The sequence below is a fragment of the Lepisosteus oculatus genome, chromosome 7 (assembly GCF_040954835.1).
Source record: "Lepisosteus oculatus isolate fLepOcu1 chromosome 7, fLepOcu1.hap2, whole genome shotgun sequence".
Taxonomy (NCBI): Eukaryota; Metazoa; Chordata; class Actinopteri; order Semionotiformes; family Lepisosteidae; genus Lepisosteus; species Lepisosteus oculatus.
Genome location: NC_090702.1, coordinates 38,224,233 through 38,249,625, shown reverse-complemented (window position 1 = coordinate 38,249,625; position 25,393 = coordinate 38,224,233). Strand labels below are relative to the sequence as shown.

The 25,393-nt window shown below is 38.9% G+C and overlaps 1 protein-coding gene across 10 annotated transcripts in view; it reads left to right on the top strand.

Annotated features, from left to right (window-relative positions):
* Positions 1-25,393, top strand: part of cadps2 (Ca++-dependent secretion activator 2) — a 275,041-nt gene that overhangs the window by 86,285 nt on the left and 163,363 nt on the right. For all 10 annotated transcript variants that reach the window (XM_069192478.1, XM_069192475.1, XM_069192474.1 and 7 more), the window contains exon 3: positions 10,827-11,159. In XM_069192478.1, coding sequence (XP_069048579.1) covers positions 10,827-11,159 — 333 coding nt within the window. The remainder of the gene's footprint in view (positions 1-10,826; positions 11,160-25,393) is intronic.

Here is a 25,393-nt window from a genome sequence, read left to right as displayed (position 1 = left end):
AAGCCAATTCATAGAGGGGGATTATTACGAGGCCATGATTGGTAAGGGCCAAAGGGAAATTTGGCCAGGACGCCGGGGGTTACACCCCTACTCTTTTCGAGAAACTCCCTGGGATTTTTAATTACCACAGAGAGTCAGGACCTTGGTTTTACGTCTCATCCGAAAGATGGCGCCTGTTTACAGTATAGTGTCCCTGTCGCTATACTGGGGCATTAGGACCCACACAGACAGAAGGTTGAGCGCCCCCTGCTGGCCCCACTAACACCTCTTCCAGCAGCAACCTTAGTTTTTCCCAGGAGGTCTCCCATCCAGGTACTGACCAGGCTCACACCTGCTTAGCTTCAGTGGGTTGCCAGTTGTGAGTTGCAGGGTGATATGGCAGCTGGCTTTAAGTGGTCTCCTAGTCTCCTTCTTATTTCCCCTATGTAGATAAGTTGGCATTTTCTGCAAGAGATGCAGTACATAAGGTTGCTAGAGGTACAAGATGTTATCTGAGTGATGTGGAATTGTCCTGAAAGGCCTCGAATGAGTGTGGTGTTAGATATATATTTGCAGGTGATGCAGGAAGTTCTGTTGCAGGGGAAAGTGCCTATTGTGGCTGATTGCTTAGGGCAGTCAAGGGAGATGTGAACAAGAAGTTTATGCAGATTAGGTGTTCGGCGATATGAGATGATGGGGGTGTCAGAAAAAAAGGGAACTGATGGAGGGATCATCCTGTAAGATGGAAAAGTTGTCGTTAATGGTCCTGGGGATAGAACGTGTGTTAGGGTGGTACGGAAGCTCCAAAGAAATGCGGTTGCGAGGCCGGGAGTTCCTGAGTTGATGATCCGAGGGCTGTTTTTAGCTTGGGTGAGGGCACTGTCGGTAACATGGGTGAGGTATCCTCTGTTGATGAAAAAAGAGTGCATTCTGGGTGCATGGTTTTGGAAGTTCATGTTGTCAATGCAAAGTCGTCATAGCATAGGAACTGTGAAAAAGGGAGAGAATTTTTAGTCTGTTTGGGATGAAATTAACCATAAAGTAGATAGCTGTGTGAATCTGTGAGTTTGTAATATACCGAAGTAAAGATTGGTTGGTACAGGATGGTTAATGAATAGGTTTATGTCTAGAAATGGAAAAGTAGTGGAAGATATGAAAGTAGTGGAAGTTGGTGAAGTGATGCAGGAAGTGCTCTAGCTGGTCATTAGAGCATGTGGCGGTACCGATGCAGTCATTGATGTATCGCCTGTAGAGGTCAGGGACAAAGCTAGTGTAGGAAGCGAAGAAGCATTCTTCTACCGAGCCGAAACAAATATTGGCATAGCTAGGTCCTATCCTGGTGCCCAATGGCGACTTCACTAACTTGCTGATAAAAAGAAGGTTATTGAGTAAGAAAACAATCATTGTAAGGACCAATTCCGCAAGACGTACAAGAGTGTGGGTGGATGGATCAAGCACTTTGCGTTTGTCCAGCATGTGCTTAAACGCTATAAGACCATCATTGTGGGGAACGACAGTGTATAAAGATGTGATGTTCATGGTAAAAATGTAATATTCTGGGCCCTAAAACTCGATGTCGTTAAAACATTGGAGGGCATGGTTGGTGTCCTTGATATATAAAGGAAGCCCTTCAACCAGTAGTCTCATTAGGCTGTTGAGAAAGGCCAAGATGTGAGTTATAAGACAGTTGCATGCTGAGACGATGGGGCATCCAAGGGTGTTTGGTTTGTGGATTTTGGGGAGGAGGTAAAATTGGGATACCTGGGGATGTTCAACGATGAGACGGTTCGCCTCCTGGGGGAGCTCCTTGCTTCTGATAAGAAGAGAGATGATGGATACCAATTCCGTTTGGTAGCCAGTTGTAGAATCCTGTTGGAGAGGACGAAAGGAGGAAGTGCTGGTTAGTTGTCTGGAGGCTTCATTAATATATAGGTCTTTTTGCCACACCACAACAGTGCCTCCTTTGTCCGCTGGTTTGATGATCACTCAGACGACATCTTGTACCTCCAGCAACCTTATTTACTGCATCTCTTGCAGAAAATGCCCAGCTATCTACATTGGGGAAACAGGAAGGAGGCTGGGAGACAGCTTCAGAGAACATGTTATGGATATGAGGATCAAAATTTCTCCAAGCCCGTAGTTTCTCATTTCACCTCTAATGGCCATAATCACACTGATCTCTCCGTCTGTATTCTCAAAGAAGGGTTCTTGACTCCTATTGCAGAAAGACACCTGAAACCAAAGTTATCCTGAGACTTGGATCATACCTTCCCCCTTCTCTCACCAACAGAATCTTTTCCTTCTAATCCTCTCTATTAATTTGCAGGAGTCGACTTCACACCTCTCTTCACCTCTCGACTTCATACCACCTGAGTGCCCACTCTGCCACCCCCCTGCTCCCGCCTCCTCTACACTCCTGGCTTTTGTTCTCCTATGATATATCAGCTGCTGACTTCCCTCTCTTTCTCACTCTGAAGAAGGCTCAACAGCTAAAACGTTGTGTTTCTTTTCTTCTCCTTTCAGGATTGGAATAGACCTTTACTTTTTGTTTTGCAGCCTACGCATGCTGACACAGGTATCTACTGGAGTACATAATAGTCCATCTTCAATATATGTGCAGTCTGTTTATCTTAGCGAACAAATATTAGCACGTAATAATATTGCAGAACTTAACACAGATCAGGAGGAATACTGATTTTTTATTGTAATAATTATAAACTTTATCTTATATAATGCCTTTAAAGGTGGCTTCTCAAAGCACTTAACAGAATGTCTACAACAATAAATAAAAATAATACATAAGATAAAACAATTACAATATACATAGGAGACTGTGGATGGTGGTACTAAGAAAAGCAGAGGGGTGAAGAATGGAAGAGTTAAGTAAAGGCTTTTCTAAAGAAGAAGGTGGATTTGAATGAGTTTAGAGAAGGTGACTCTCTGATTTCTTTGGGCAGAGAGTTCCAGAGCTTGGAGAAGGCCCTGTCACCCATACAATGTAGACGGGCTTGGGGGACATTAAGGAGACCAGAATTTGAAAAGCGAAGGTTGCGAGGTGGGGAGTAGGGCGATAATAGCTCACACAGGCCTTATAGATGAGCATAAGGATTTTAAAGTCAACACGGAATTTGACAGGAAGCCAGTGCAAGGACTCCAGGATAGGAGTAATGTGATCACTTGCACTAGACCTGGTCAGGATTCTGGCTGCTGAATTTTGGACATACTGCAGTTTGTTTAAAGTAGATTTAGATACCCAGCGAGTAGAGCATTACAGTAGTCAATTCGAGAGAACACAAATGTGTTGATCAGCTTTTCAGCCACAGTTAGTGATAGCATAGGGCGTAGTCGAGCAATATTTCTGAGGTGAAAAAAAGATGTTATGACTATATGCTGCACATGTGGGTCGAATGTTAATCCAGAATTGAATATCACTCCAAGGTTTTTCAATTTAGACTGAAGCTCAAGTACAGAACCATCTACAGATAGGATTACAGGATTGTCTTTATGAAGTTAATGGGAGTGCCAATAAGCTTGACTTCAGTCTTGTCTCAGTTAAGAAGAAGGAAATTTTGAGTCATCCAAGTTTTTATGTCAGAGACGCAATTAGATAGAATAGAGACAGCCACATCAGTGTCAGGTTTGGTATGGATGTATATTTGAGTATCATCAGCGTAGAAATGATAGCTGAGGCCATGTGATATTAAAAGCTGACCAAGTGGAACCATGTAAATGCTGAAGAGCAAGGGGCCCAGTATTGAGCTCTGAGGAACACCAGACTTAACCAGACCAATTTCAGACCTACTGTACCCATTAAGAGAGACAAAGTGACAGTGATCAGTGAGGTTAGACTTGACCCATTTGAGAACAGTGTCAGAAACTCCAAACACAGTCTCAAGACGAGAAAATAGGATGTCATGGTCATCAGTGTCAAAAGCAGCACTGAGATCAAGAAGGATAAGTATAGAAAGAGAACCACAATCAGGAGCTATTAGAAGATCGTTTGACCAGGGCAGTTTCTGTGCTGTGAAGTTGATGACAGTGCTCAAGGGTTCATTTATAATATTGAGGACAATGGGACAGAGAGAAGAGAAACAGGACTGAAAATGGGAATGGGATCTAAAATAGATATGGTGTGTTTTATTTGTGTAACGAGTTTATTGAGGGATGCTGAGTCAAGAAGAGAGAAACTGGAGAGAATGGAACCAGAAAAGTTGGATAAGGTGGGAGGAGGTATGGAAATGATATGTGTAGTGGAGAGAATGTGGTGCTGGATATTGTCAATCTTGGAGCTAAAGAAATCTAAGAATGTGTTGCAAAGTTGCGATGAGGCAGGTAATGTGGTGGGGCAGTTTGGCTTTAGCAAGCTGTTGATGTATTTGCTTTTTTCTGTTTTACAATTGCCATTTTAATTCTTCTCCAACTGCAATATCATTTTTGATCCTACTCTTTCCTTTGTTTCACATCTCTTCCATTGTTAAGTCTGATTCTGTGTTTCTTAAGTTATTTCTCTATAATATTAGAAAAAATTACAAATGAAAAGAGGCCATTTGGGTCATGAGATACTTCTTGAATGAAGCCAGGCTTCAGTAACATGATTAGGCAGCTTGTTCCTTACTCCCACAACCCATTGTCCATTTAATTTTTCCAGGTCTTGGCTATTGTAATATTCTCTTGGCTGATTTGATAGGGTGAATTTGTTAAACAGCTTTCTATCCAAGACTACAGAAGTAGATCTTGGCTTCTGCGTTTTGTGGCATTTCAGCATTCTATTCCTATATAATTTGTAATTTTCACAGTGATTTTTCATCAGCATCAATTAGAGGTATGGAAAGAACTAGGTACTTGAACAGAATTAATTTGAAGGCTCACTGTTAAGCTATCCCTGTCCTAGATGGTAATTTAATTAAGCAGAACCATAGTGCTCTTTTTGATCATTATGCCATTATTATTGGTCTGTAGAATTTTAATGTGGAATGCCATGGGGAAAACTGTAACAGGAGGTCATATAACAGGAATATATTTGCCTTTCTGGTTTTAGATACTGTGTCTATAAGCTGCATATGTAGTTTTGTTAGTTTGCATTGACCCAGGTTCAGTCTTTTACACATTGACATAAATTTAGAAATGGATTGTCACGTGTACTGATTCTTTAAAATACATTGCAGTTGTAGTCAGTCTTTTAGCAGATGTGCTTATTTTTTATTTGATAGACAATCATTTCATTTGGTCATGCCTGTTGAATAAAAGTCAGGATCTTGTACAGTAATACAAGTACAAAAATGAAACCCAGGTCATTGACTACATTCAAGTGTGGTTCGGTAAAGCTTTCCTTTTTTTCTCTAAACATAAGGGAGAACATTTACTAATGAGAGAAAAATAAGTTTACTAATGAGAGTATGCCATTCCACTTATCTCTGATATGCCCCTTGGAAACTTGTGAAATGACCTGCCTACTGATCATGAATTAATCTTCCACCTGTAAGCCTGTGGGACATTAAGGTAAAGGAGATCATCTAGATCAAGCAATACTGCTACTATAGCCTCTTGGCTATTTAGAATTGGAGTATTGTCCTTTATTCCTTTATGTTTGTATTATATATTTTTTTTATTTTAGCACCATTGTGGTAATTCCAAGAGTGACGTGTCTGTTGAAACAATCGTTAAATGTGTGTATCCTATAACCATCTAGATGGCAAAATAATACGATACAGCTGGACAAACCTGAGTGTGACACCAGCAGCCATATCACCCTGCAACTCACAACTGGCAACCCACTGAAGCTAAGCAGGTGTGTTAGTGGTCCAGCAGGGGTCTATGTGGGTCCTAATGCCCGAGTATAGTGACAGGGACACTATACTGTAAACAGGCGCTGTCCTTCGGATGAGACGTAAAACCGAGGTCCTGACTCTCTGTGGTCATTAAAAATCCCAGGGTGTTTCTTGAAAAGAGTAGGGGTGTAACCACGGCGTCCTGGCCAAATTTCCCATTGACCCTTACCAATCATGGCCTCCTAATAATCCCCATCTATGAATTCATTCATTACTCTGCTCTCCTCCCCACTATTAGCTGATGTGTGGTGAGCGTTCTGGTGCACTATGGCTGCCATCACATCATCCAGGTGGATGCTGCACGTTGGTGGTGGTGGAGGGGAGTCCCCATTACCTGTAAAGCGCTTTGAGTGGAGTGTCCAGAAAAGCGCTATATAAGTGTAAGCAATTATTATTATTATTATTATTATTATTATTATTATTATTATTATTATTATTATTATTACTACTACTACTACTACTACTATTACTACTACTACTACACTGGCCAAAATATTAATGAAACATGGGATAAGCAGTAAGGATGTTTTGAATACCCATCACCCTCTAAACTATTTTGCCACCTACACTACCTATAACACAATTCTAGTAAATAGATTCTTCTGTATATTACAGTAGGTAAAGAACTGATATTGCAAAAGTCATTCTCGTCTGTATTTTATGCTGCAGTGCATTTTGACTTATCCAGAAACTGGTATTTCAGGCTATATAACCTTACAGCTTGTAACTAGAAAATGACTGGTGCTTTTTTAAGACATGCAAAAAAATGCATTGCTTTTTTAAGACATGCAAAAAAAATGCATTGGTAAAGTTGGTAATGTACAATTTAAACCTTTATTTTAGAAGCTTTTTTGTACTTTGGGAATTTGAGGATTCAGATTCTGTAGTGTTTTAGTTCCTCTTCATTACATTTGGCACCAGGATGGTATTCATTGCCATCTGTTGCTCTGTTCAGGCTTTAATTGTTTCTCTCCCTGTGACATACTAGCTGCTCCAGAATACCATGACACATGAGCCATTTCTTGCTGCTTGTGTGCTTAATTTATTGCCCTTAAAGCATTCCCATATGGTATTCCAGGTATTTGCTTGAAGTAAAGTTACAAAATATTTGTTTTTGTCCAACTATTTTTTCTATGTTTCTAAATGATTTTAAAGTAGTTTAATTTTTGTTTCACTATACAGTACATACTGAATGTGAGAGCATGTTTAAGATGCTAACTCTGTATTTATATAGAATGTAACCTATAGCAATGTAACCTCTGTTGATGTTAGAATGGATGTATTCTGTTTGTATCATTTGTAAACATTTTTCTTGGAAGAAAGTTCAAAAATCACATGTTCATTTTCATGTTTCATCCATCAAACTTACTGGAAAGTGTTCCTTCTTTCATTGAGCCTTTTAGTGTGATTACAATTTGAAAACCTTTGTGCCTTTTATCACATTTGCATGTAAAGGCTCTGAAGCACAAATATCTGGCCCTAAAGGTGTACTCACACATTAATAAATACATACACGGAAGGTTATAAGGAGTACAAAAATGATACCGGTTCTAACATTTTTTACAGACATGTTACCCCGTCTCACAATATACACAAACCCATGAACTACAGTATTTAGCATTGTATATTTAATAATTAGGAATGTAACTGTGTTCTGTACTTTTTACATATTTTTATTATAAGAAAACAGGGACAAAATATACACTGAAGACCAAATAACAGACTTTTACTAAATATGACATTTTAAAAAACTTAGTTCTTGAGTTACTGGCCATAACTGAGGAGACTAGAATGGACCACAAGTTATTTCAGTCATTTTTAGGTGTCCTGGAGAATGACTGACTCTCCCATTAGTGTACAGAATTTCTCACAGACTTTTAGCCCCAGCTAAGCAACCAGTATACCAAGATCATTAGTAAGGCATATGCAGTTAAGTGATGCACATAAACTAAAAAAAAACCCCGCTATACTACTGTATATATACTGACGGAGAAAAAAAAATGCAACATTTTCTGGAATGAGAATACTATAGTTTATGTACTTTCACAAAAAGTTGTCAATTTGTTTTAAGCCCCAGGACCAGCAATACAGCTTGTGAAGTGAGGCATTTCAACTTGCCAATCACATGAAAGCTCATTAGGTCCACTTTTATAAACGAGGTCCAGGTGAAACAGTGCCTGATCAGGTCACCTTTAAAAAGGCCTTAATTCAAAGCTTATGCCACTGCAAGAAAAAGGCAATATTTTACAGTTTTCTGTGCATTCTATAATGCATCAAATGTCACCAGAAGCAAAGGAGAGGACCATTGGCATGCTGCAGGCAGGCATGTCATGTGCCAGCGTTGCCAGACACTATGGAGTAAGCCACTCCACTGTAGAGAAGGTTTCAGCAGACCGGCAGGACAGATGACAGTCCAAGATCCGGTTGACCTCAAGTAACCACACCAGAGTAAGACTGACACATCAGACTGGTCCATCTGAGAGATCATTTCAGATCTGCCACCCGTACTGCTGATTAAATGATGCGGACATTGTTTCTGATGCTGGCAGACACAATGTCTGCATCAGTGACAGGACAGTGAGGCTCCATGCTGCTGGCCAATCAGAGGCCCTCTGCTCATACCTCCAAGATGTCACACCCGACTGTCTTGGGCCAGACAGAGGCTGTGATGGACTCATCAGCAGTGGCATCAGGTCCTCTTCACGGATGAGTCACTCTTCAGCCTGTTCTACATAGACAGGAGGGCCAGAGTGTAGAGGAGGAGGTGTTGCATTTCTTTTTTCCATCAGTATATATATACAGTATACAGTATGAAATGTGTGAATGAATAATCAAATAATAATAACCTAAGTTTCTTAATGCTGAAAAGCAGAATCATCAGAATATTTCTAATTTTCTTTGAGTATAATCAAAGTAGGAGTCATGGAGAGCTCTTTCAATTTTATTAGTTTCCACCACAAAAGAAATGGGTAAAAGCATTGAATATTGTTATAGGTTTCCCTCTCAATCTGCACGTTTGCCTGCTGAAGAATCAATATTGAATAACAGTTATAATTCAGAATCCATACTGAATACCAAAGGAAACCCACTCATACTTAGTTCTGTAAGCAAAAATTTTTAAAAACATCTTCTGCATCAGTGTGTGACTCTTGAGTTTTCTTGCTTCCCTAGCTCATCTGCCTCACACACAACTTGTCCTCAGCCAGCAGGGATTTCAGTTGTGTATTTTCACAGTAGCTTATGCAATGAATTCATTTTTTTACTTGCAATTATTTTATTATCAACCTTATGACCATTTGGGTGGAGCAGTGGCACTGTGGCTAAGGATCTGTGCCTGTGACTGGAAGGTTGCCAGTTCAAATCCCGCGGCCGACAGAGGAATCCTACTCCGTTGAGCCCCTGAGCAAGGCCCTTAACCCCAGCTGCTCCAGCGGCACTGTACAATGGCTGAACCTGCGCTCTAACCCCAACCTTCTCTCTCCCTGTCTGTGTGCCTGTGTGTCTCATGGAGAACAAGCTTGGGTATGCAAAAAGACAAATATCTAATGCAAGAAATTGTATACAGTATGACTAATAAAGTGATCTTATCTTATGAATTGGAAATTTTTACGAAAGATAGCTATTGATGATTGTAACATAGACTGTAGGAACTTAACATTTCAATTCCCCATATAGTCAAGTACTGTATTTACCATCTGCAGAGGTTTTCAGGAATGTCATTATAGAAACCTGATCATGAATAAAACTACAGACATATACAGTATTATGTTCATGGATGAAGGTTTCAACACTAAGTGAAATATTAATCCAAGCTATACATGTATGTTTTCATTTCAGTTGAGGTACTGTATTTAATTTTTAATACATTTATAGAATGTATTTATTATATTGATTTTAATATACAATATGTAAATTAAAACAATTTTACTGGAGGTTTTATATTTTTTTATGGGCAATATGGCATAAAATGACTAGTATTTTTGTATATGTGCTGTTGAAGTGAGAGAGAGAATTCTCTTAAGTCATTAACACCTTTTTTACTATTTAATTGTTTTGTTGTCAGTGTCCGACATTACCATGAAAGTGTGTTCCCAAATAAGAGCAATACCACTACATACATATTGCAACATTTTTCAGGCAACACCAAAAAACATTTTGGTCTAAAATCTAACAAGACATGCTTTGCAGGCTTAAAAAGGTGCTACAGATTTATTGTTAACCTTTATTGCTTTTCCTATGATTCTTTCATCAGAGTGTATACAGCTTAAAATTTGACAGAACCTATTAGTTCTAGTCCCTGAAGGAAGGTACTGTAGGTGACACCAGATAACTAGATCTAGTAAAATACAATCAACATCTAATCTGTTCTGTCAGGAGTAGCCAACAGACATTCTGCACATCAGCCCAGCTCTTTCTTTTTTATTCAAGCTCTTGCCTCTTACAATGTTTTGGAGCTTGAAACTGAGTCTTAATCGTAATATTACTGCAGGACCAAAGAAGTCCAGTAAAACGCATATTCATCACAAGGATTTCCACATAATGTTTTTATGTCTCCCACTACCATAATAAAACCATGCACTATATTCTTATGATTCTTTTTACACCCCCCCTCCCCCCAGTAAAATGAAGAAGCACATATAATTATTTACTATGGCACATTTCAGTTCATGTCATAAATTTCAAAGACATAATTATGAATCCCATTGGTATGACAGCTATGTTACAAACAACATGAAGAACCTGTCCTAGGAACCTGAAGTACACAAATGCTACATGAGTTACCATAAAGTCTTATCTCATATCATACAGTAATCCTGTATTTTATTTGACGTGCAGCACCTGTTTATTTGTTGTGACTGACAGAGGCCATTGCTTTGTAAAGAATACAAAATATCTGTTTTTTTGGTTTTGAGCTCTTTCAAAAGTGACATTTGACCATTGTCTTTAACATTAGGGAGCCGACTGCCGCCTGCCTGCTGTTTTTTTCATCCATTCCCATTTTTGTTGTTTGCTCCCTAGGTATTTCTTAAGAGTGACCGCGTTGCCAGGATGGTTCAAAATGGAGGGTGCTCTGCCAATGACTTCAGAGAAGTCTTTAAAAAAAATATCGAGAAACGGGTCCGCAGCCTTCCTGAAATTGATGGCCTCAGCAAAGAGACTGTGCTGAGCTCCTGGATTGCCAAGTTTGATGCCATTTACAGAGGGGAGGAGGACTTTCGCAAACAGCCGCCCAGAATGCACCTAAGTGCTGTGTCAGAACTGATCCTCAGCAAGGAACAGCTCTATGAAATGTTCCAGCAGATCCTGGGAATTAAGAAGTTTGAACATCAGCTGCTCTACAATGCTTGCCAGGTAGGTACCTCTTAAGTGTATAATAATCTAAAAGTGAAAAAATAGCTACAGAAATAAGACACTGTAAGTGGCCTTCATCATTTTCTTTTATCGAACATTCACAGACTTTGAATCTGTCTGCTACTTGATTTTAACAAAGGTTGTAGACCATTTATTATTGATATTTTAAATCCTTGTTTTCACAATTGTAAAATCTACCATTATTTATAGAACTTTCACCATCATGTTGTTTATTTCATGGAAAATGTATTTTAAGCAACTTTGATAAACATATATTTGAATGAATTTTCTTTAAAGTTCTAACAATATACACCACAACACTCTAATCTACCAAAGAGTTATTGAAAAATGAATCGATGTGTAATATGTACAGTGTTGCGCATCTGTGAATTTACCTTATATTTTGGTTAAATTAAGGAAACTTGCTGAACCGATGCATGTGTATTGAAACAGTTAAAGTCTGGGTTGTCCTGTAGTGTTACACGATTCTTTATCATCACTGGTCTATGTCTTACAGTAATGATAGTGTTAAGGCAGCAAGATACATGTGGCAGCATAGCATACTCAGTTTATAGTAGCAGGCTGAGCTTGTCTGTCTAGATTTGTACCATCAATGTGTGCTTAGACTTTTTCTGTGTGCCTGCAATTGACAGTCTCACTGGTTTCAGTTCAGTCTGTGTCCAGGAGGAGACAATTCAGAGCACTCACTGGCGATTTGGAGGCATGCTGTGTTTGTGAACTGCAGGTTTTTCTCTCTCAGGTTTGAGGACAGGTTCCTTTTAGCTCTTCTGTCCTGGGTGAGGGTTATACTGCATCTTTTTACTGAATCATGCCTCACCTGGGCCTACTGGTAGACAGCCTTTCCAGCTTTCTCAGTTTTTTATCTGCACCTCCATTTAGCATTTATTTCTTTGAGCTTCTTCTCAAAATGTTTAATGGAAAATGCAAATATTGATGTTTCTGGGGGAATATCCTGTCATGTATCTTGACTGTTTTATCCATTTCCATTCTGTGTTGTCACATAAATGACATAAATGACACATTGGCTGTGAATTGCATGTAGTTAAAATTGTGAGATTCACAAGATGTAATTCAAGGATGTAGATTGAGTATGAACAGCTTTTTCATGATTTTTTCTAAATAGAAATGCTGAATAGTTCTATAAATAATGGTAGATTTTACAATTGTGAAAACAAGCATTTAAAATATCAATAATAAATGGTCTACAACCTTTGTTAAAATCAAGTAGCAGACAGATTCAAAGTCTGTGAATGTTCGATAAAAGAAAATGATGAAGGCCACTTACACTGTCTTATTTCTGTAGCTATTTTTTCACTTTGAGAACACATCCAGATTTGAAGCCTGCTACATTAATAATTGCTGGTTTAAAGGAAGATAACTTGTTACCTATGGTATTATTACATCCGTTAATTTTCTATCCGCTTTCTCCAATACAAGGTCATTATGGAGCCAGTTCCTCTCCCAAAAAGCACAGTGTACAAGGCAGGATACACCTGGACTGGACTCTAGTCCATCACAAGGCACACAAATACAATCCCAACTTTCCTAAAAACCAATTAACTTATCAGTACCAGTGTGTCTTTAACCGTGGGAGGAAACCAGAGCTCCCTGTAGAAATCCATGCGAAAATGGGAGAACATACATATAGAGAGCGTCACAGGAATTGAATCCAGGGACCCAGTGCTGTGAAGCAGCAATTCTGAGTACTGTGCCACCTTGCCTCTCTGCTGCCCTGTAATTATTACAATTTCCCCCTTTTTCTAAGCAAAATTCTACTCTATTCTGTTGTACTCTGTCTTGATAATGAACAAAACAGGACTGTAAGTTGGATGAAACTCTACAATCTACCGGGGGAAAAAAATTAAAAGGAAGTTTCACTTTATTTTACAAAGCTAAAAATGTGAAAACTGCGATTCATTTTTCATTAAAATTTCTTTAGGGAAGTCTGTTCTAAGGTTTGCTCTTTTTGTAAGTGTGGTGAGAGGATTAACCTAAAGTAGTAAGGAAGAATTTTGATTTGTAGATAGCAAAGCTATTCAAGAAAATACATTTGGAGTGTTTTATAAAACTCTCATTAAATGTGGGCAGAAAGGACATAGAGCTGACGTATGTGTAATTAGTATGAGGAAGAACATTAACTGCAAGGGAATCCTAAAATAAGAGCAAGTCACAGAGTAGCCCAGACAAGGAATTGAGTAGCCGGGGTTCTTAGTTCAGAGGGAAGAAAGAGAATCTCATGAGGTGGGTGGAGATCAATGCAATCTGTCCTGACAAAGGATATCTGTTCAGCAGTCTGAGATGGCTCCAGTACTGGAGAATGTAATGGACGAGGAGTTTCTTTAGGTGTGAAAAATGCAAGGTGAGCCTGATGTGTTGATGGAGACTCGGGATGTTATTGAGGCAGGGGACATGACCCTTCATCAGAGTGAAGAGAAACAGGTGGCTTTTTCATGGGAAGAGACTGAAAGAAGGGGGTGTGAAACAGAAGAAAGCGGAAGAGTTTAATCTGCTGAGTAGGAAAAGAAAAAAATATTATGATGTTGTATACCACATTACCTTGTTGTAAACAAGTTACTTTTTCAGGGCATCTTACAATCAGTGAAAGTTCTCATTTAGGAGAAGGTGGCACAAAACTTGGTGAAACTGATTCTTTTTTGTATGCATTGACTGTCAGTAAGCAGATGAGAGAAAGACACAGCTGGACACTAAAGGAATACTGATTTCTGTACAATATCAAAACCTCTCAGAGACAGATGCTCCAACAGTGTTACTACCTCTAATAAATTACTCTTTGCTCTTTAAAAAAGACAGCGCAGCGTAAACTGGTGTACTGTCTGCAGACAGCAGCAGGCCAAATGGTGTATAAGCCTGGTGAAGTTCAGAATATGGCAATGGATTTCTACTTTGACTTGTTCATCCACAGTCATCACTGTGAGTGAGGGGAGCCACGATGGCTCCATGAGGATCTTCCCCAAGTTCCTGATGAGGAAGAAATGGCTTTAGGAACAGATGAAATATCTTAGGCAGCCATTGGATGGAAAGTTGAAAAAGCCCCAGGCATTGATGTGTGACTGTTGAATTTTATAAAACCATGTGGGCTTGGTTTGGAGGACATCTTCTGGCAGTCATCAGGGAGTGCCTAAGGGACAGTAAACTGCTTCCAAGTTGCTGTTGTGCAGTGTTGGCTTTGTTGCCAAGAAAGGAGATTTGTGTAACATCAAAAATTGGCATCCTGTTAGCCTTCTCTGTTCAGATTATAAGATTCTGTCCAAAGCTTTGGCAAATAAATTGAGATCTGTGATGAGTTTAATTGTGCAGACACAGCAAATATACTGTGCGCACTGTGCTTATATTTTAGCAGTATCCAAACTCTTCAGTTTTGATGAGTTGATATCAATTGATGAAGAAGAGGTTTTTGATTGAGTATATCACACCGTTTTTAATGTCTGTAAGATAAGATAAGATGAAAATAGTGGGGGTGGTGCGGTGGCTCTGTGGCTAAGGATCTGCACCCATGGCTGGAAAGGTGCCGGTACAAATCCCACGGCCAGCAGAGGAATCCTACTCCATTGGGCTCCTGAGCAAGGCCCTTAACCCCAGCTGCTCCAGGGACGCTGTATCTGATCCTAAGCTTCTCTCCGTCTGTGTGTCTGGGTGTCTCATGGAGAGCAAGCTGGGGTATGCGAAAAGACGAATTCCTAATGCAATTGTACAGGGCTAATAAAGTGATCTTATCTTATATTAAGTATAAGATCTGTTAGGTTCATAAGTAGATTTCTTATGCAGATATGGGCTGCCTTGTCAGGAGAAAGGTTGCTTATATTATGAGGTTTTTTCACAGGGGCTATTAGTTCTGAGTCAGAACTCCCAGGTGAAACCAACCATCACACAGGATGGTGACACTCCTGGCAACCCCTTGCAATTTGGAAATATTAATTTTTTACAATTCAATTGTATGGGGAAAAAAGGATCTCCACAGACTTTGTATAAGGATTAAATATTAGGATAAGGATTTGCTTGACACCCACTGGTGAGAACATCTAGGTACTGAGTTCTCTGTAGCTCCAGCCTGGAAAAATCTCAGTAGGCCACCACTACAGAAATCAATCTGTATTTTTTCTCTTTTTGAAAATATATATCTGATTATGTAATTTAATGTATTGCTGAATGTGAAAAATGAGTTTGCATTTTCTCTTTTCTAAATGTGTAACTAACTGTGATATAATGTATTACTAAATTTAATTATTGTGGAATGCATTGATGTTGTTAGATATGTTAGAAGGACTTTTTTCAAATTTATGAAGGGTTTTAGAAGCATGCAGTCTCTAAAAATTACAGGAGTGAATATTAAAAAAAATGTTCATTACAACATTGCAAAATTTGAATGCTGATCCAGCCTGTTTTTTTTTCCTTTAAGGAAAAAGTTTAGTAACATGTCTGAGGGAGATGATAAAATTGTTATTTCGGAAAATGAGATGATAAATGTATACTGTACAGCATAATTTTTAAGGCTCGTTCTTTCTTCTGTTCTTAATAACTTACATGTTTAGAAAGAAGTGTAAAGTCTGCCAAACCATTTAGATCCATATGCTGTTTGATATATTGTGCCTTAATTAGAATTGCTAACCCCTGATGCAAAGGTAAAAACATATCCATTTGGTGTTTCCATTTGATTGCACAATTCCTGTTACTACTGAAAGAGCTTCATCTGCCACCAGTCACTTTAGTGCCAAAACAGTCTCTTAATGAAAGAGCTAAATAAACACAAGAGTGCAACTGCATGGTTTACCTTCTTCCATCCATCCATTTTCTAACCGCTTTATCTAATATACTGTAGGATCGCGGGGGAACAGAAACCTATCCCAGCAAACAACAGGTGGGGCAGAACACACACAGAAATACCCACACTCTCACACCAGGGCCAATTTTGACAGAAGTCAATTAACCTACCAGTACAGTATGTCTTTGGACTATAGGAAGAAACTGCAGCACTCAGAGGAAACCCAGTAAATGTGAGCTTTGCCGCATTAACCTACAGACTTTTACTGACTTTTACTGAAGTTCGTACTTCATAAAATTGAGCTGAATCACTGATAAAACACACTTTTGTTAAAAGATATTTTTATACCTGGCTAGCATTGTTATTTGCAAAAGCAGTAGAATTTCTAATGAAGATATGAGTTTAAGCATCTGCATAAAATAAATTCTATTTGATTCATATAATTCATACTGATGATATAATATCATCTGAAAATAATGTATGAAGTATGAATCATTCAAAAAAATACAAAATTCCACCTCTGCTAATGGCATTACTTCTAATGCCTTGGTAGTCCAATACCATATTCTATTTCATTCTCCTTCTCCTGTAGAAAAATATTCAGCTATGTACAAGTGACATTTAGTTTTCAGGTCCAGTGAAGGAATCACTGCATGTTGCCCTGCCTCTTGAAATTATTATATTGTTGGATTTATTTCTCTTTACCACCTCCCAATAAGTTTATGCCACTCTTAAAAGTAACCATGCACTGTGCATGACGATGGTACAGAATATACTGTACGTTTAGACGTGATGCACATCTTTTAAATTTCTGTTTCTTAAATTTGAGAATGGAATCACATGTTGGATGTATAAGGTATTTTTTTAGGGGGTGAGAAACTAAGGGGAGAAATTATTGTTCATTATGATAACTAGTGTTATAATTATTCCATTTAATATACAGACTTTAAAAGGAAATCTTTCAGTTGTTTGATCCAGAGATATCATTATCTCTAAAACAGTGGTGCTATACTTTTGACAGATTCACTTTGAATGGTATCTCTGAAGTTTGTACTCTTGTGAGTTTTAATAATCTATTCTAGAATGTACAGTACACATTAATTTGTAAAAGCATGTTTTTCAAGGACTACAATCCACTGTTTCATTGTTTCAAGTCAAGTCCTGATTCCCACTGTCAAATTACAAATTTAAATTTAGTCACCCCCTATACAGTTTTCTGCCTTGGAAGGATGTGCTGTATGTATACTAAATCACCCTAAAACCCCAATTCTCCATTGAATAGTCAATTTGATCCATGCTTAGGTCATATTTAAAATAATGATTCCGGTACTTCTTGAATATATTGATTGTAAGTGAGTTTTTTCTTTTTATTTCAGAATTGTCAGTTTAAATATTGTTTCTTAAATGCATACTAATTAAGTAAAGATAACTGTTATGTCGTGGCCATACAGTGAAGCTAGCTGTGGGGGTGTTAAGGCTGGATTCTGAAAGCTTGGGCTTGGGGAATTTCTGAGGTTCTCTGAGACTTCCAAAGGTTGAGGACTGAGCTCGCTGGAAAAACCCGAAGGCTGAGGGGTCGAAGCTCCCTGCAGGAGCCTGAAGGTTGATGGGGGTTGTAGTTTGCCGGTAAAGCCTGAAGGCCAAAGTTACGACCTGTTAAGCAGAAGATCACCAGGGTGGTGGTGGACCGGAAGTCACTGTGACAGTCACCACAGAAGTCAGTCATCGACCTTACTCAATCTGGCAGAGAGGAAGCAGTCACGGCAGTGATAGGCTGCTAACTTGTGGACTGGTGGAGGTTGGACAGTTGCTGTAGAAATGGACTGCTGACTGTTAGTTGACTGGTAAACTGTTCATGTCTCTATTTAACTGGTGCAGAGACTGGCTGCTGGTTTATTGCGGAGCAGTTTAGCTCTGGAAGTCACCACAGGGCACTGCGGAGATTAATTGCTGGCTTGCAGCTAACTGGTAGTGCTGTTGGAAGACTGTGATCCTGCAGAGGCCTCAGTGGGCCAGTGCAGGGATTGCCTGCCGGCATGTAGTTGACCAGAGTACCATAAGAGTCACAGCAGGGGTTGGTTGCTGACTCATATCAGTGCGGGGGTGCTGATGAGACCATGGTAGAAAGGTGAAGCCCAAGACCACAGTGGGTTAAGCTGGCAAAATGACATCTGGCTTGATGCAGACCAGTGTTCCTGTTGGGCTGTGACAGGCTTTGAAGCTAAAGGAATGACAGTGGACTGGTAAAGTTCAACAGCAGGTTGGTTCAGGAACTGACTGTTGGGTAAAGGCAGACCAGAGAGACCATTGTAGCCATACCTGAATAAGACAGTCAACTGGGGATGCAGCTGACCTCATAGCAGCAGAGACTGGCTACTGACTGGAGTAGCAGTGTTGGCAGTTGCTCCTCAGCAGGGGTTGGCTGCTAACTGGTGTCTGATGCAGTCATAACATGGACTGGTTTTCAACTAGGGTAGCAGCTGGCACAGTTGCAGTGGTGGCTGGCTGCTGACTAAGGTTGATGGCTCTGGAGATGTGCTTGATGTCTGAGGTGTAGACCAGTTCTGGAGTTAATAAAACGTTATTTAATGTATAATATTTGAGAGTGACTATTTGCCATTCAAAGGTACTACCATTTATAAAGATGATACAATTAAAATGAATCATTAAATAGCAATTTCATTTAAATATTTAAATATTGCATACTTTTGTAGTAACATTTAATTAGTGACAATTAATTGTCACTAATTCAGCAACATCTTTCCAGACATTTATATACTTTCAATATTAACATTTATATACTTTCAAGTGAAAAGCTCATTTAAATGTACTGAAAAGCAAAAAAAATAGTTATTGGATTAAACATGTTGATGCAAAAAAACTAAATTCCTGATACCAAAAAATGAATTACAAAAAATAAATGTTGATATTTTTAGTGTATTTTTTATATCAAACTTTCATTGTCCATATGTTAAAATCATTGGTATTTTGGCATTGATTAACATGTTTGATAATGTACCTTTTTCAGTCATTCAGGATATGTAAATTTAGTATCACAAAATTGGGATTGTTGGGATTATTGACATGCTTTAGTGATTTCAGCAAACCACTTCGAAAATCGCTAATTGTGATTAAACGGTAAGAATGTTGTGTATTGCTGTACAGTGGAGTTATTTTTGATTGGGTCTGGCAGATGGGGTCTTGGATGGAAGAAGAACAGAATTGGATGAAACCGAGCTGATGGTTGTTAAACAAAACACGGAATAACTGCGCTACACATTAGGATCGCGAGAGAGAATCTCGCTAGCGACTTTCTCCCTGCCTTCTGCTCGAGTACCCACTATCCCACATCCACATCTCAGCCTGGTCTTGTTTCTGTATTGTACAGAATGCTCCTGGTCTTGTGTCGGTGGTGTAGGGAATGGCAGGCTAGAGACATCTTTATGGGGTTACTGAACGCTTTATTCGTTACAGTGGGGTGTACTAATCATGGAAGCAAGATGCATGTTTAAACATGTTTTGGAGGAATTTGTAGTTCAAAATAGTTTTACATATCATTGATACTGTATGTTGATCCACTTTGTGATATTTTTTAAACAAACTCTATAAAATGTGTTCTGTGTACAATCTGTTCATTATCTCTGTATCAGGGATTTTGGTATAATGATAGTCCTCTTATGTTTGAAGACTTGCATTAAAGGTCATTCCATGGCTAGAATGGATGTAAAATCCCTTAATTAGGAGTCAAGATATCTCAACTGAACTAACAAGTTTGTTTCCAAAGGAACTGGATGTTCCAGTGCTTGCTCATTTTCAGTTTTGTGTGTCAGTGTGAAATATATGGTGATTAACATTCAAAGTGTTCAGTCCCTTTTAAAAGTTTGCTATAGTATTTTCATACTTCACTGAAATAAGAATAAGTTTGCATTCAGACGTCTGTCATGAGGTGGTTTTTTTAATCATATTTTCACAGGCAACTTTGTAGATGTGTGCTAACATGGCTGTGTTTTTGAACCACCTTGTTCTCTTGTTAATAAGACAAAATCCAGTGCTGTGCTAGCAGGTTTACGAAAGGGATACAGTTTTCATTCAGAAATGTGATTGAGTGGACCTTTACCTACTGTAGCAAAATCAAAGAAATCAGGAGAATGTGATGCTCCAGCACTTATCATCCAAATGAGATGGATCTGAGCTTAGTAACTTCAAAAACAAAAATCATCTATCATTTTTTTTAAATGTCAAGCAAGGAGTGCGAGCAAGAACTGTGAAAGCTCTCCCTTTTCAGATTCTCTACCCAAGAGGCTGATGTCATTGCAAGCTCTGGGGTAGAAGGGGTAGAAGCTGGAGTCAAAATGTTAACATGATAAACAAGGTTATTTGTCATTGTTATTGCCTAGAAACAAAAGTATATTGCATTCCATAACGATTATACAACTGTACTCTCTTGCACGTTTTCTAAAACTGCTTATTATTCACTTGTAGGACCATAAAAATAGTTTCTTTTATGTTTCACATTAGAACAACATTGTACAGGATGTAAATAGTCACAGTGCAGTAAAGATTCGAAATGAGTTTTAATCTTGCGAAAAGCATACCCAAGAAGACACACAAAAGATGTTTTCTAGTCAAGTACATCTCCAATCACTCTCTGTTATCACCATGAATTGGTGTTTAAAAATAATCATTCCATATGCATTAGAACTACACAATTATTTCTACATATGGCACAATGGATGTTTCCGATTAGGTTAAACCCACCTTTTAGTTATTTCTGAAATCTTACATACACCGCCCAGGTCAGGTTCTACAACGTTTATGCAAAGTAACAAAAGTTAACATTAGTAAGCTGCTGTAACATAGTTAGAGCTTTGGCAGCTCAAGTACCTTTTTAAAACTTTTCATTTTTTTTTCATCTTTTCAGCAAATTAGTTATTAATCCAAAGGTATGCTTCTTCTTCTTCTTCTTCTTCTTCTTCACAGCCTTAGTCCCAGACTGTCCTGTGGTCAGCTGCTTTGGTTGCTCTTCTCCACTTGTCTCTGTCGAGTACATCTTCCTCACTCACTTCACATACCTCCATATCTTTTCTCACACAATCTATCTATCTCTTTCTAGGCCTGCCTCTTCCTCTTTTACCTTCCACCTCAAATTCCATTACTCTCTTTGTTACTTCAACGTCCCTCCTCATGATATGTCCATACCACCGTAACCTCGCCTCTCGCATCTTCTCAACCACATCCACCACCCTACATCGTCTACGGATTTCTTCATTTCTGATCTTATCCTTCATTGAAATCTGCAGAATCCACCTCAACATCCTCATTTCAGTTCTTCTCATCAAGTTCTCTTCCCTCTTTCCAACTGCCAAGCATTCAGCTCCATATACAGTAGTAGTACAGGTCTAATCACAGTCTTGTACATTTTGCACTTTAACTTTCTAGGAATTTTCCTGTCACAGATTATTCCAGTTATTTCTCTCCACTTGTTCCATCCAGCTTTCACTCTTTGTTTTACTGCCTCCAGTGTTTCTCCTCCCTTTACCAGTTTTGATCCAAGGTATTTAAAGCCATCAACTTGTTTCAGTTTTCCTCCATTTGTCTCCTCAACATTGGTCATAGTATCTTCTCTGCTCTCCATTACCATTATTTCAGATTTTTCTGCATTCATTTTCAGTCCACCCTTTTCCAGACTCCTCTGCCATTTGAACACTTTTTCCTGTAGTTCTACTTCTGAATCTGCCATCAGTGCCACATCATCAGCAAAGATGAGGCACTTCTGTTCTTACCTCCTCTGTCAGTGTGTCAATAATGTTTATGAAAAGGAAAGGACTTAGTGCTGATCCTTGGTGTACTCCAACTGTGATTTCAAACTCTTTTGTCTCTCCCCGTTGTGTTATCATCTTCGTAGTTGCATCTCTATAGGTTGCTTGAACTAACTTCACCATGCTTTCTGGTACTCCTTTCTTCCTCAAGCACCAATACACCACCTCTCTGGGCACACGGTCATATGCCTTCTCCAAGTCCAGAAAGGCCACCTACAGCTTTTTCCCTTTCTCTAGTGTCTTCTCCTGTAACTGTCTCATCACAAAAATGGCATCTGTTGTGCTTTTCCCCGCTGAGAATCCAAATTGTGAGTTGTGGATCCTGACTATCTTCCTGAGTCTCTTGTCCAGAATTTTTTCCAGGATTTTCAATCCATGTTCCAGAAGTTTTATTCCTCTATAGTTTTTACACTCCACTGGGTCTCCTTTCTCCTCGTAGATGGTAACCATACTGCTTTTTGTCCATTCTTCTGAAATTCTCTCTTCCTTTGCAATATTGTTTAGCAATCTCATCAGCCACTGAATCCCCTCATTATCGTGGTTCTTAAAGTGTTCTGCTGCTATTCCTGATGGTCCAGTTGCTTTGCCCACTTTCATCTCTTTGATAGCTTCTGTCACTTCCTTTACTGAAATTTCTTGGATTGGTCCACACACTACATCTGCCTCCACTAGGTTCTCCCTCTCATTTTCTACATTTAACAGATTTTTGAAGTACTCCAGCCATCTTTGCTTGATCTGTTCTTCTTTAATCAAGACTCTGCCTTCTCCATCCTTGAGTACTGCCACCCGGATAATATATTTTTTCTGTCTCGCTCTATGTTTAGCAATCTTGTAGATTTGGTCCTCTCCTTCCTTTGTTTCAAGTTTCTCATACCATTCTTTCCAAGCTCTTTCCTTTGCTCTTGCTACACTTCTTTTTGCTACCTTCTTTAGTCTCTAATATTCTTGTAATTCTCCAGTGCCATCTTTCAGTACCTTGTATGCTTTTTTCTTTTCCTTCAGTGTTTCCTGAACTTCCATATCCCACCACCACTCTTCATTTTCCCTCGGTCTGCCTCCTCTTGTCTTTCCACAAACCCTGGTAGCAGCCTCTTCTAGGATGTGGCTCATCTCAGTCCACTCTTCTTTAACTGAAGGCTCCTCAGTTTCCTCTGTGTTGTTTTTCATTTCTCTCACCAGCCTGTTGAAATCTACTTTGTTTTCTCTCAGTTTCCACACTTTTGTTCGTGCTGGGTGTTTCCTCTGCCTTATTCTTCGCTCCTTCAATATTGTGATGTCCATCACCAGTAGCCTGTGTTGTCTGGTGACAGCCTCATAGGGCAGGACTTTAGCATCTTGGACTTTTGCTCTCTCAATTCTTCACACTAATATGTAGTCTATTTGGGTATCATGGCCTTCACTCCTGTATGTCACCTTTTGCTCATAATTCTTCGTGAACCCTGTGTTCACTGCAAACAATTCAAGAGCTTGGAGTGTTTCTAGTAGCCTTCCTCCTTCTTCATTTCTCTCTCCTAGCCCTCTCTGACCATGTTCATCTGGATAATCTGGACATTTCTCTCCTAAAAGTGCACTGAAGTCTCCTCCAATTACCACCATTTCATTTCCTGGGATTCTGCTAACCACTTCTTCGAGATCTTCCAAGAAGCTATCCTTTTCCTCCTGTGGTCTTCCTACCTGTGGTGCATATTCAGAGATGATATTCCACAACCCACTCTCAAAAGTCACCTGTACATTGATAATCCTGTCTGAGTGTCTAACCACCCTCACTATCTTGTCTGCTAGGTCTTTGCACACTATCACACCCACTCCATTCATTTTTGTACTCTTTCCAGCGTATAGAATCTTGTATCCCTCTCCTAGCTCTCTTGAGCTGTTTCCTTTCCACTTGGTTTCTTGCACACACAAGATCTCCACTTTTCTCCTTGCCATAGTTTCAACCAATTCTCTCCCTTTCCCTGTCATGGTACTAACATTCCAACTCCCCACTCTCATTGACTTAACATTCCTTCCAGGCCCCTTCACCTTGTTTCTTTTCTGTAGCCCCCACTCTACAGTTTTCCCCACAGTAGCATAATTTCCATTAGTACCCTGTTGGGACACAGCACTAATGGCGGCCATTGTTAACACATTGTTATGTGTGTGTGTATAGTTTGCTATTCAATACTCATTCCTATTGTTTTTAACTTTTTTAATGTATTTATCTTATTTGCCTGAACTTGTAATGTGTAAGAAAATATTATATGCTACCTAATTCGCTTACTATCTTGAGTGATTTGGTTTATTTCACTGTTGTAATTAAAAAAGAAACCATGATCATTAGATTGTATTGCCTGAACTTCATTAATAATGTATAAGTTGTTAGTCAGACTGTTACTCAGTACAGTCATTACTATATTAAGTTTTATTCTTTTAACTCAAAAGTAACAAGTGTAGCAACCATCTGAAAATCCAATTAACTGTTGACAACATTTGGTACCTAAAACATTTGGTTATTTTTATCGGACGTAAAATTATGTGAAATCTGTAGACAAATAATAAATACAATGTGTTAAGGAAAGTCGGACAGCATTGTAAACCAAATCCTCTTCTACTGAAATGTCTTTTATTGCTTCAGACTGCTCAGGCTGTTGCTTTAAAGCAAGTTTATTTTTCAGTGCTTCTAGAAACAAATATTCCAAATACTTTTATTTCCCCTATACACTCCAAAGTTTCCACAGCTTTTAATTTTTGCCAAAAATAATGTTTGTACAAAATGTATGGCCCAATTTGTTTTGTAGTCTTGGAACTTTAGAACTCAATGCGTCTGCTGTTTATTTTGATTTTCTGCAGATTTACACACTAGGTTTTGTGCTGTACTTTGACTAATTGACATGTATTTCTGTTATTAACAACATTATTGTGTAGTTTGGTGGTACATTATATTACAATGCTTTAATTCTAAAACATGCATTGACTGGGAGTTCAACTCCCACATCATTTCTAGCAGCTCAGCTATTTCAGGTCTGTTGAACATAAAGACTTCCCTCACTAGCTGTGGGTTTTCCAACTGTGGAATTAGCTCATACACAGTTTCCATGTTCAGTTTCAGTCTTCATAACCACATGAAACCTTTGCTCATGCTGTATGTAGTTCTTATTGCTAAATAGTTTAAAATTCACGTGGCTTCTCATGTGGCTTCTCCACCAACTTGCTACTTTGCATCTGTCTACCTGTTGAGTGACTCTTGTTTTTTTCTGTGCATGTAATTTCAGTGCTCTCTTAAGTATATTCAGTTCTTTTTCTTTTCATTTTTAAGTCTCAGGATTCAAGGTAAAATGTTCCATCTTACTATTTAATGTATTTTATTACATCCATATGTTTAATTACTGTAACCTTAGTGTATTTATCATTTTAAGGGAGTAATCTGCAAGCCATGCAGTCACGGCATGGTGCTAACCTGGGGAATGCTGCGACTGTGAGATAGGGTGAGGAATCCAATCGCAAAAAGTCCAGGTGAAAGCAAGCAGACAGGTGAGGAGGAAGATGGTCTAGGCTAACAGGGAGAGCAGAGGAAGTACTGCACAGACCTGCCAAACTGAGAATGTGTTGTGCAGCCAGGCAGAATAAAGGAATTC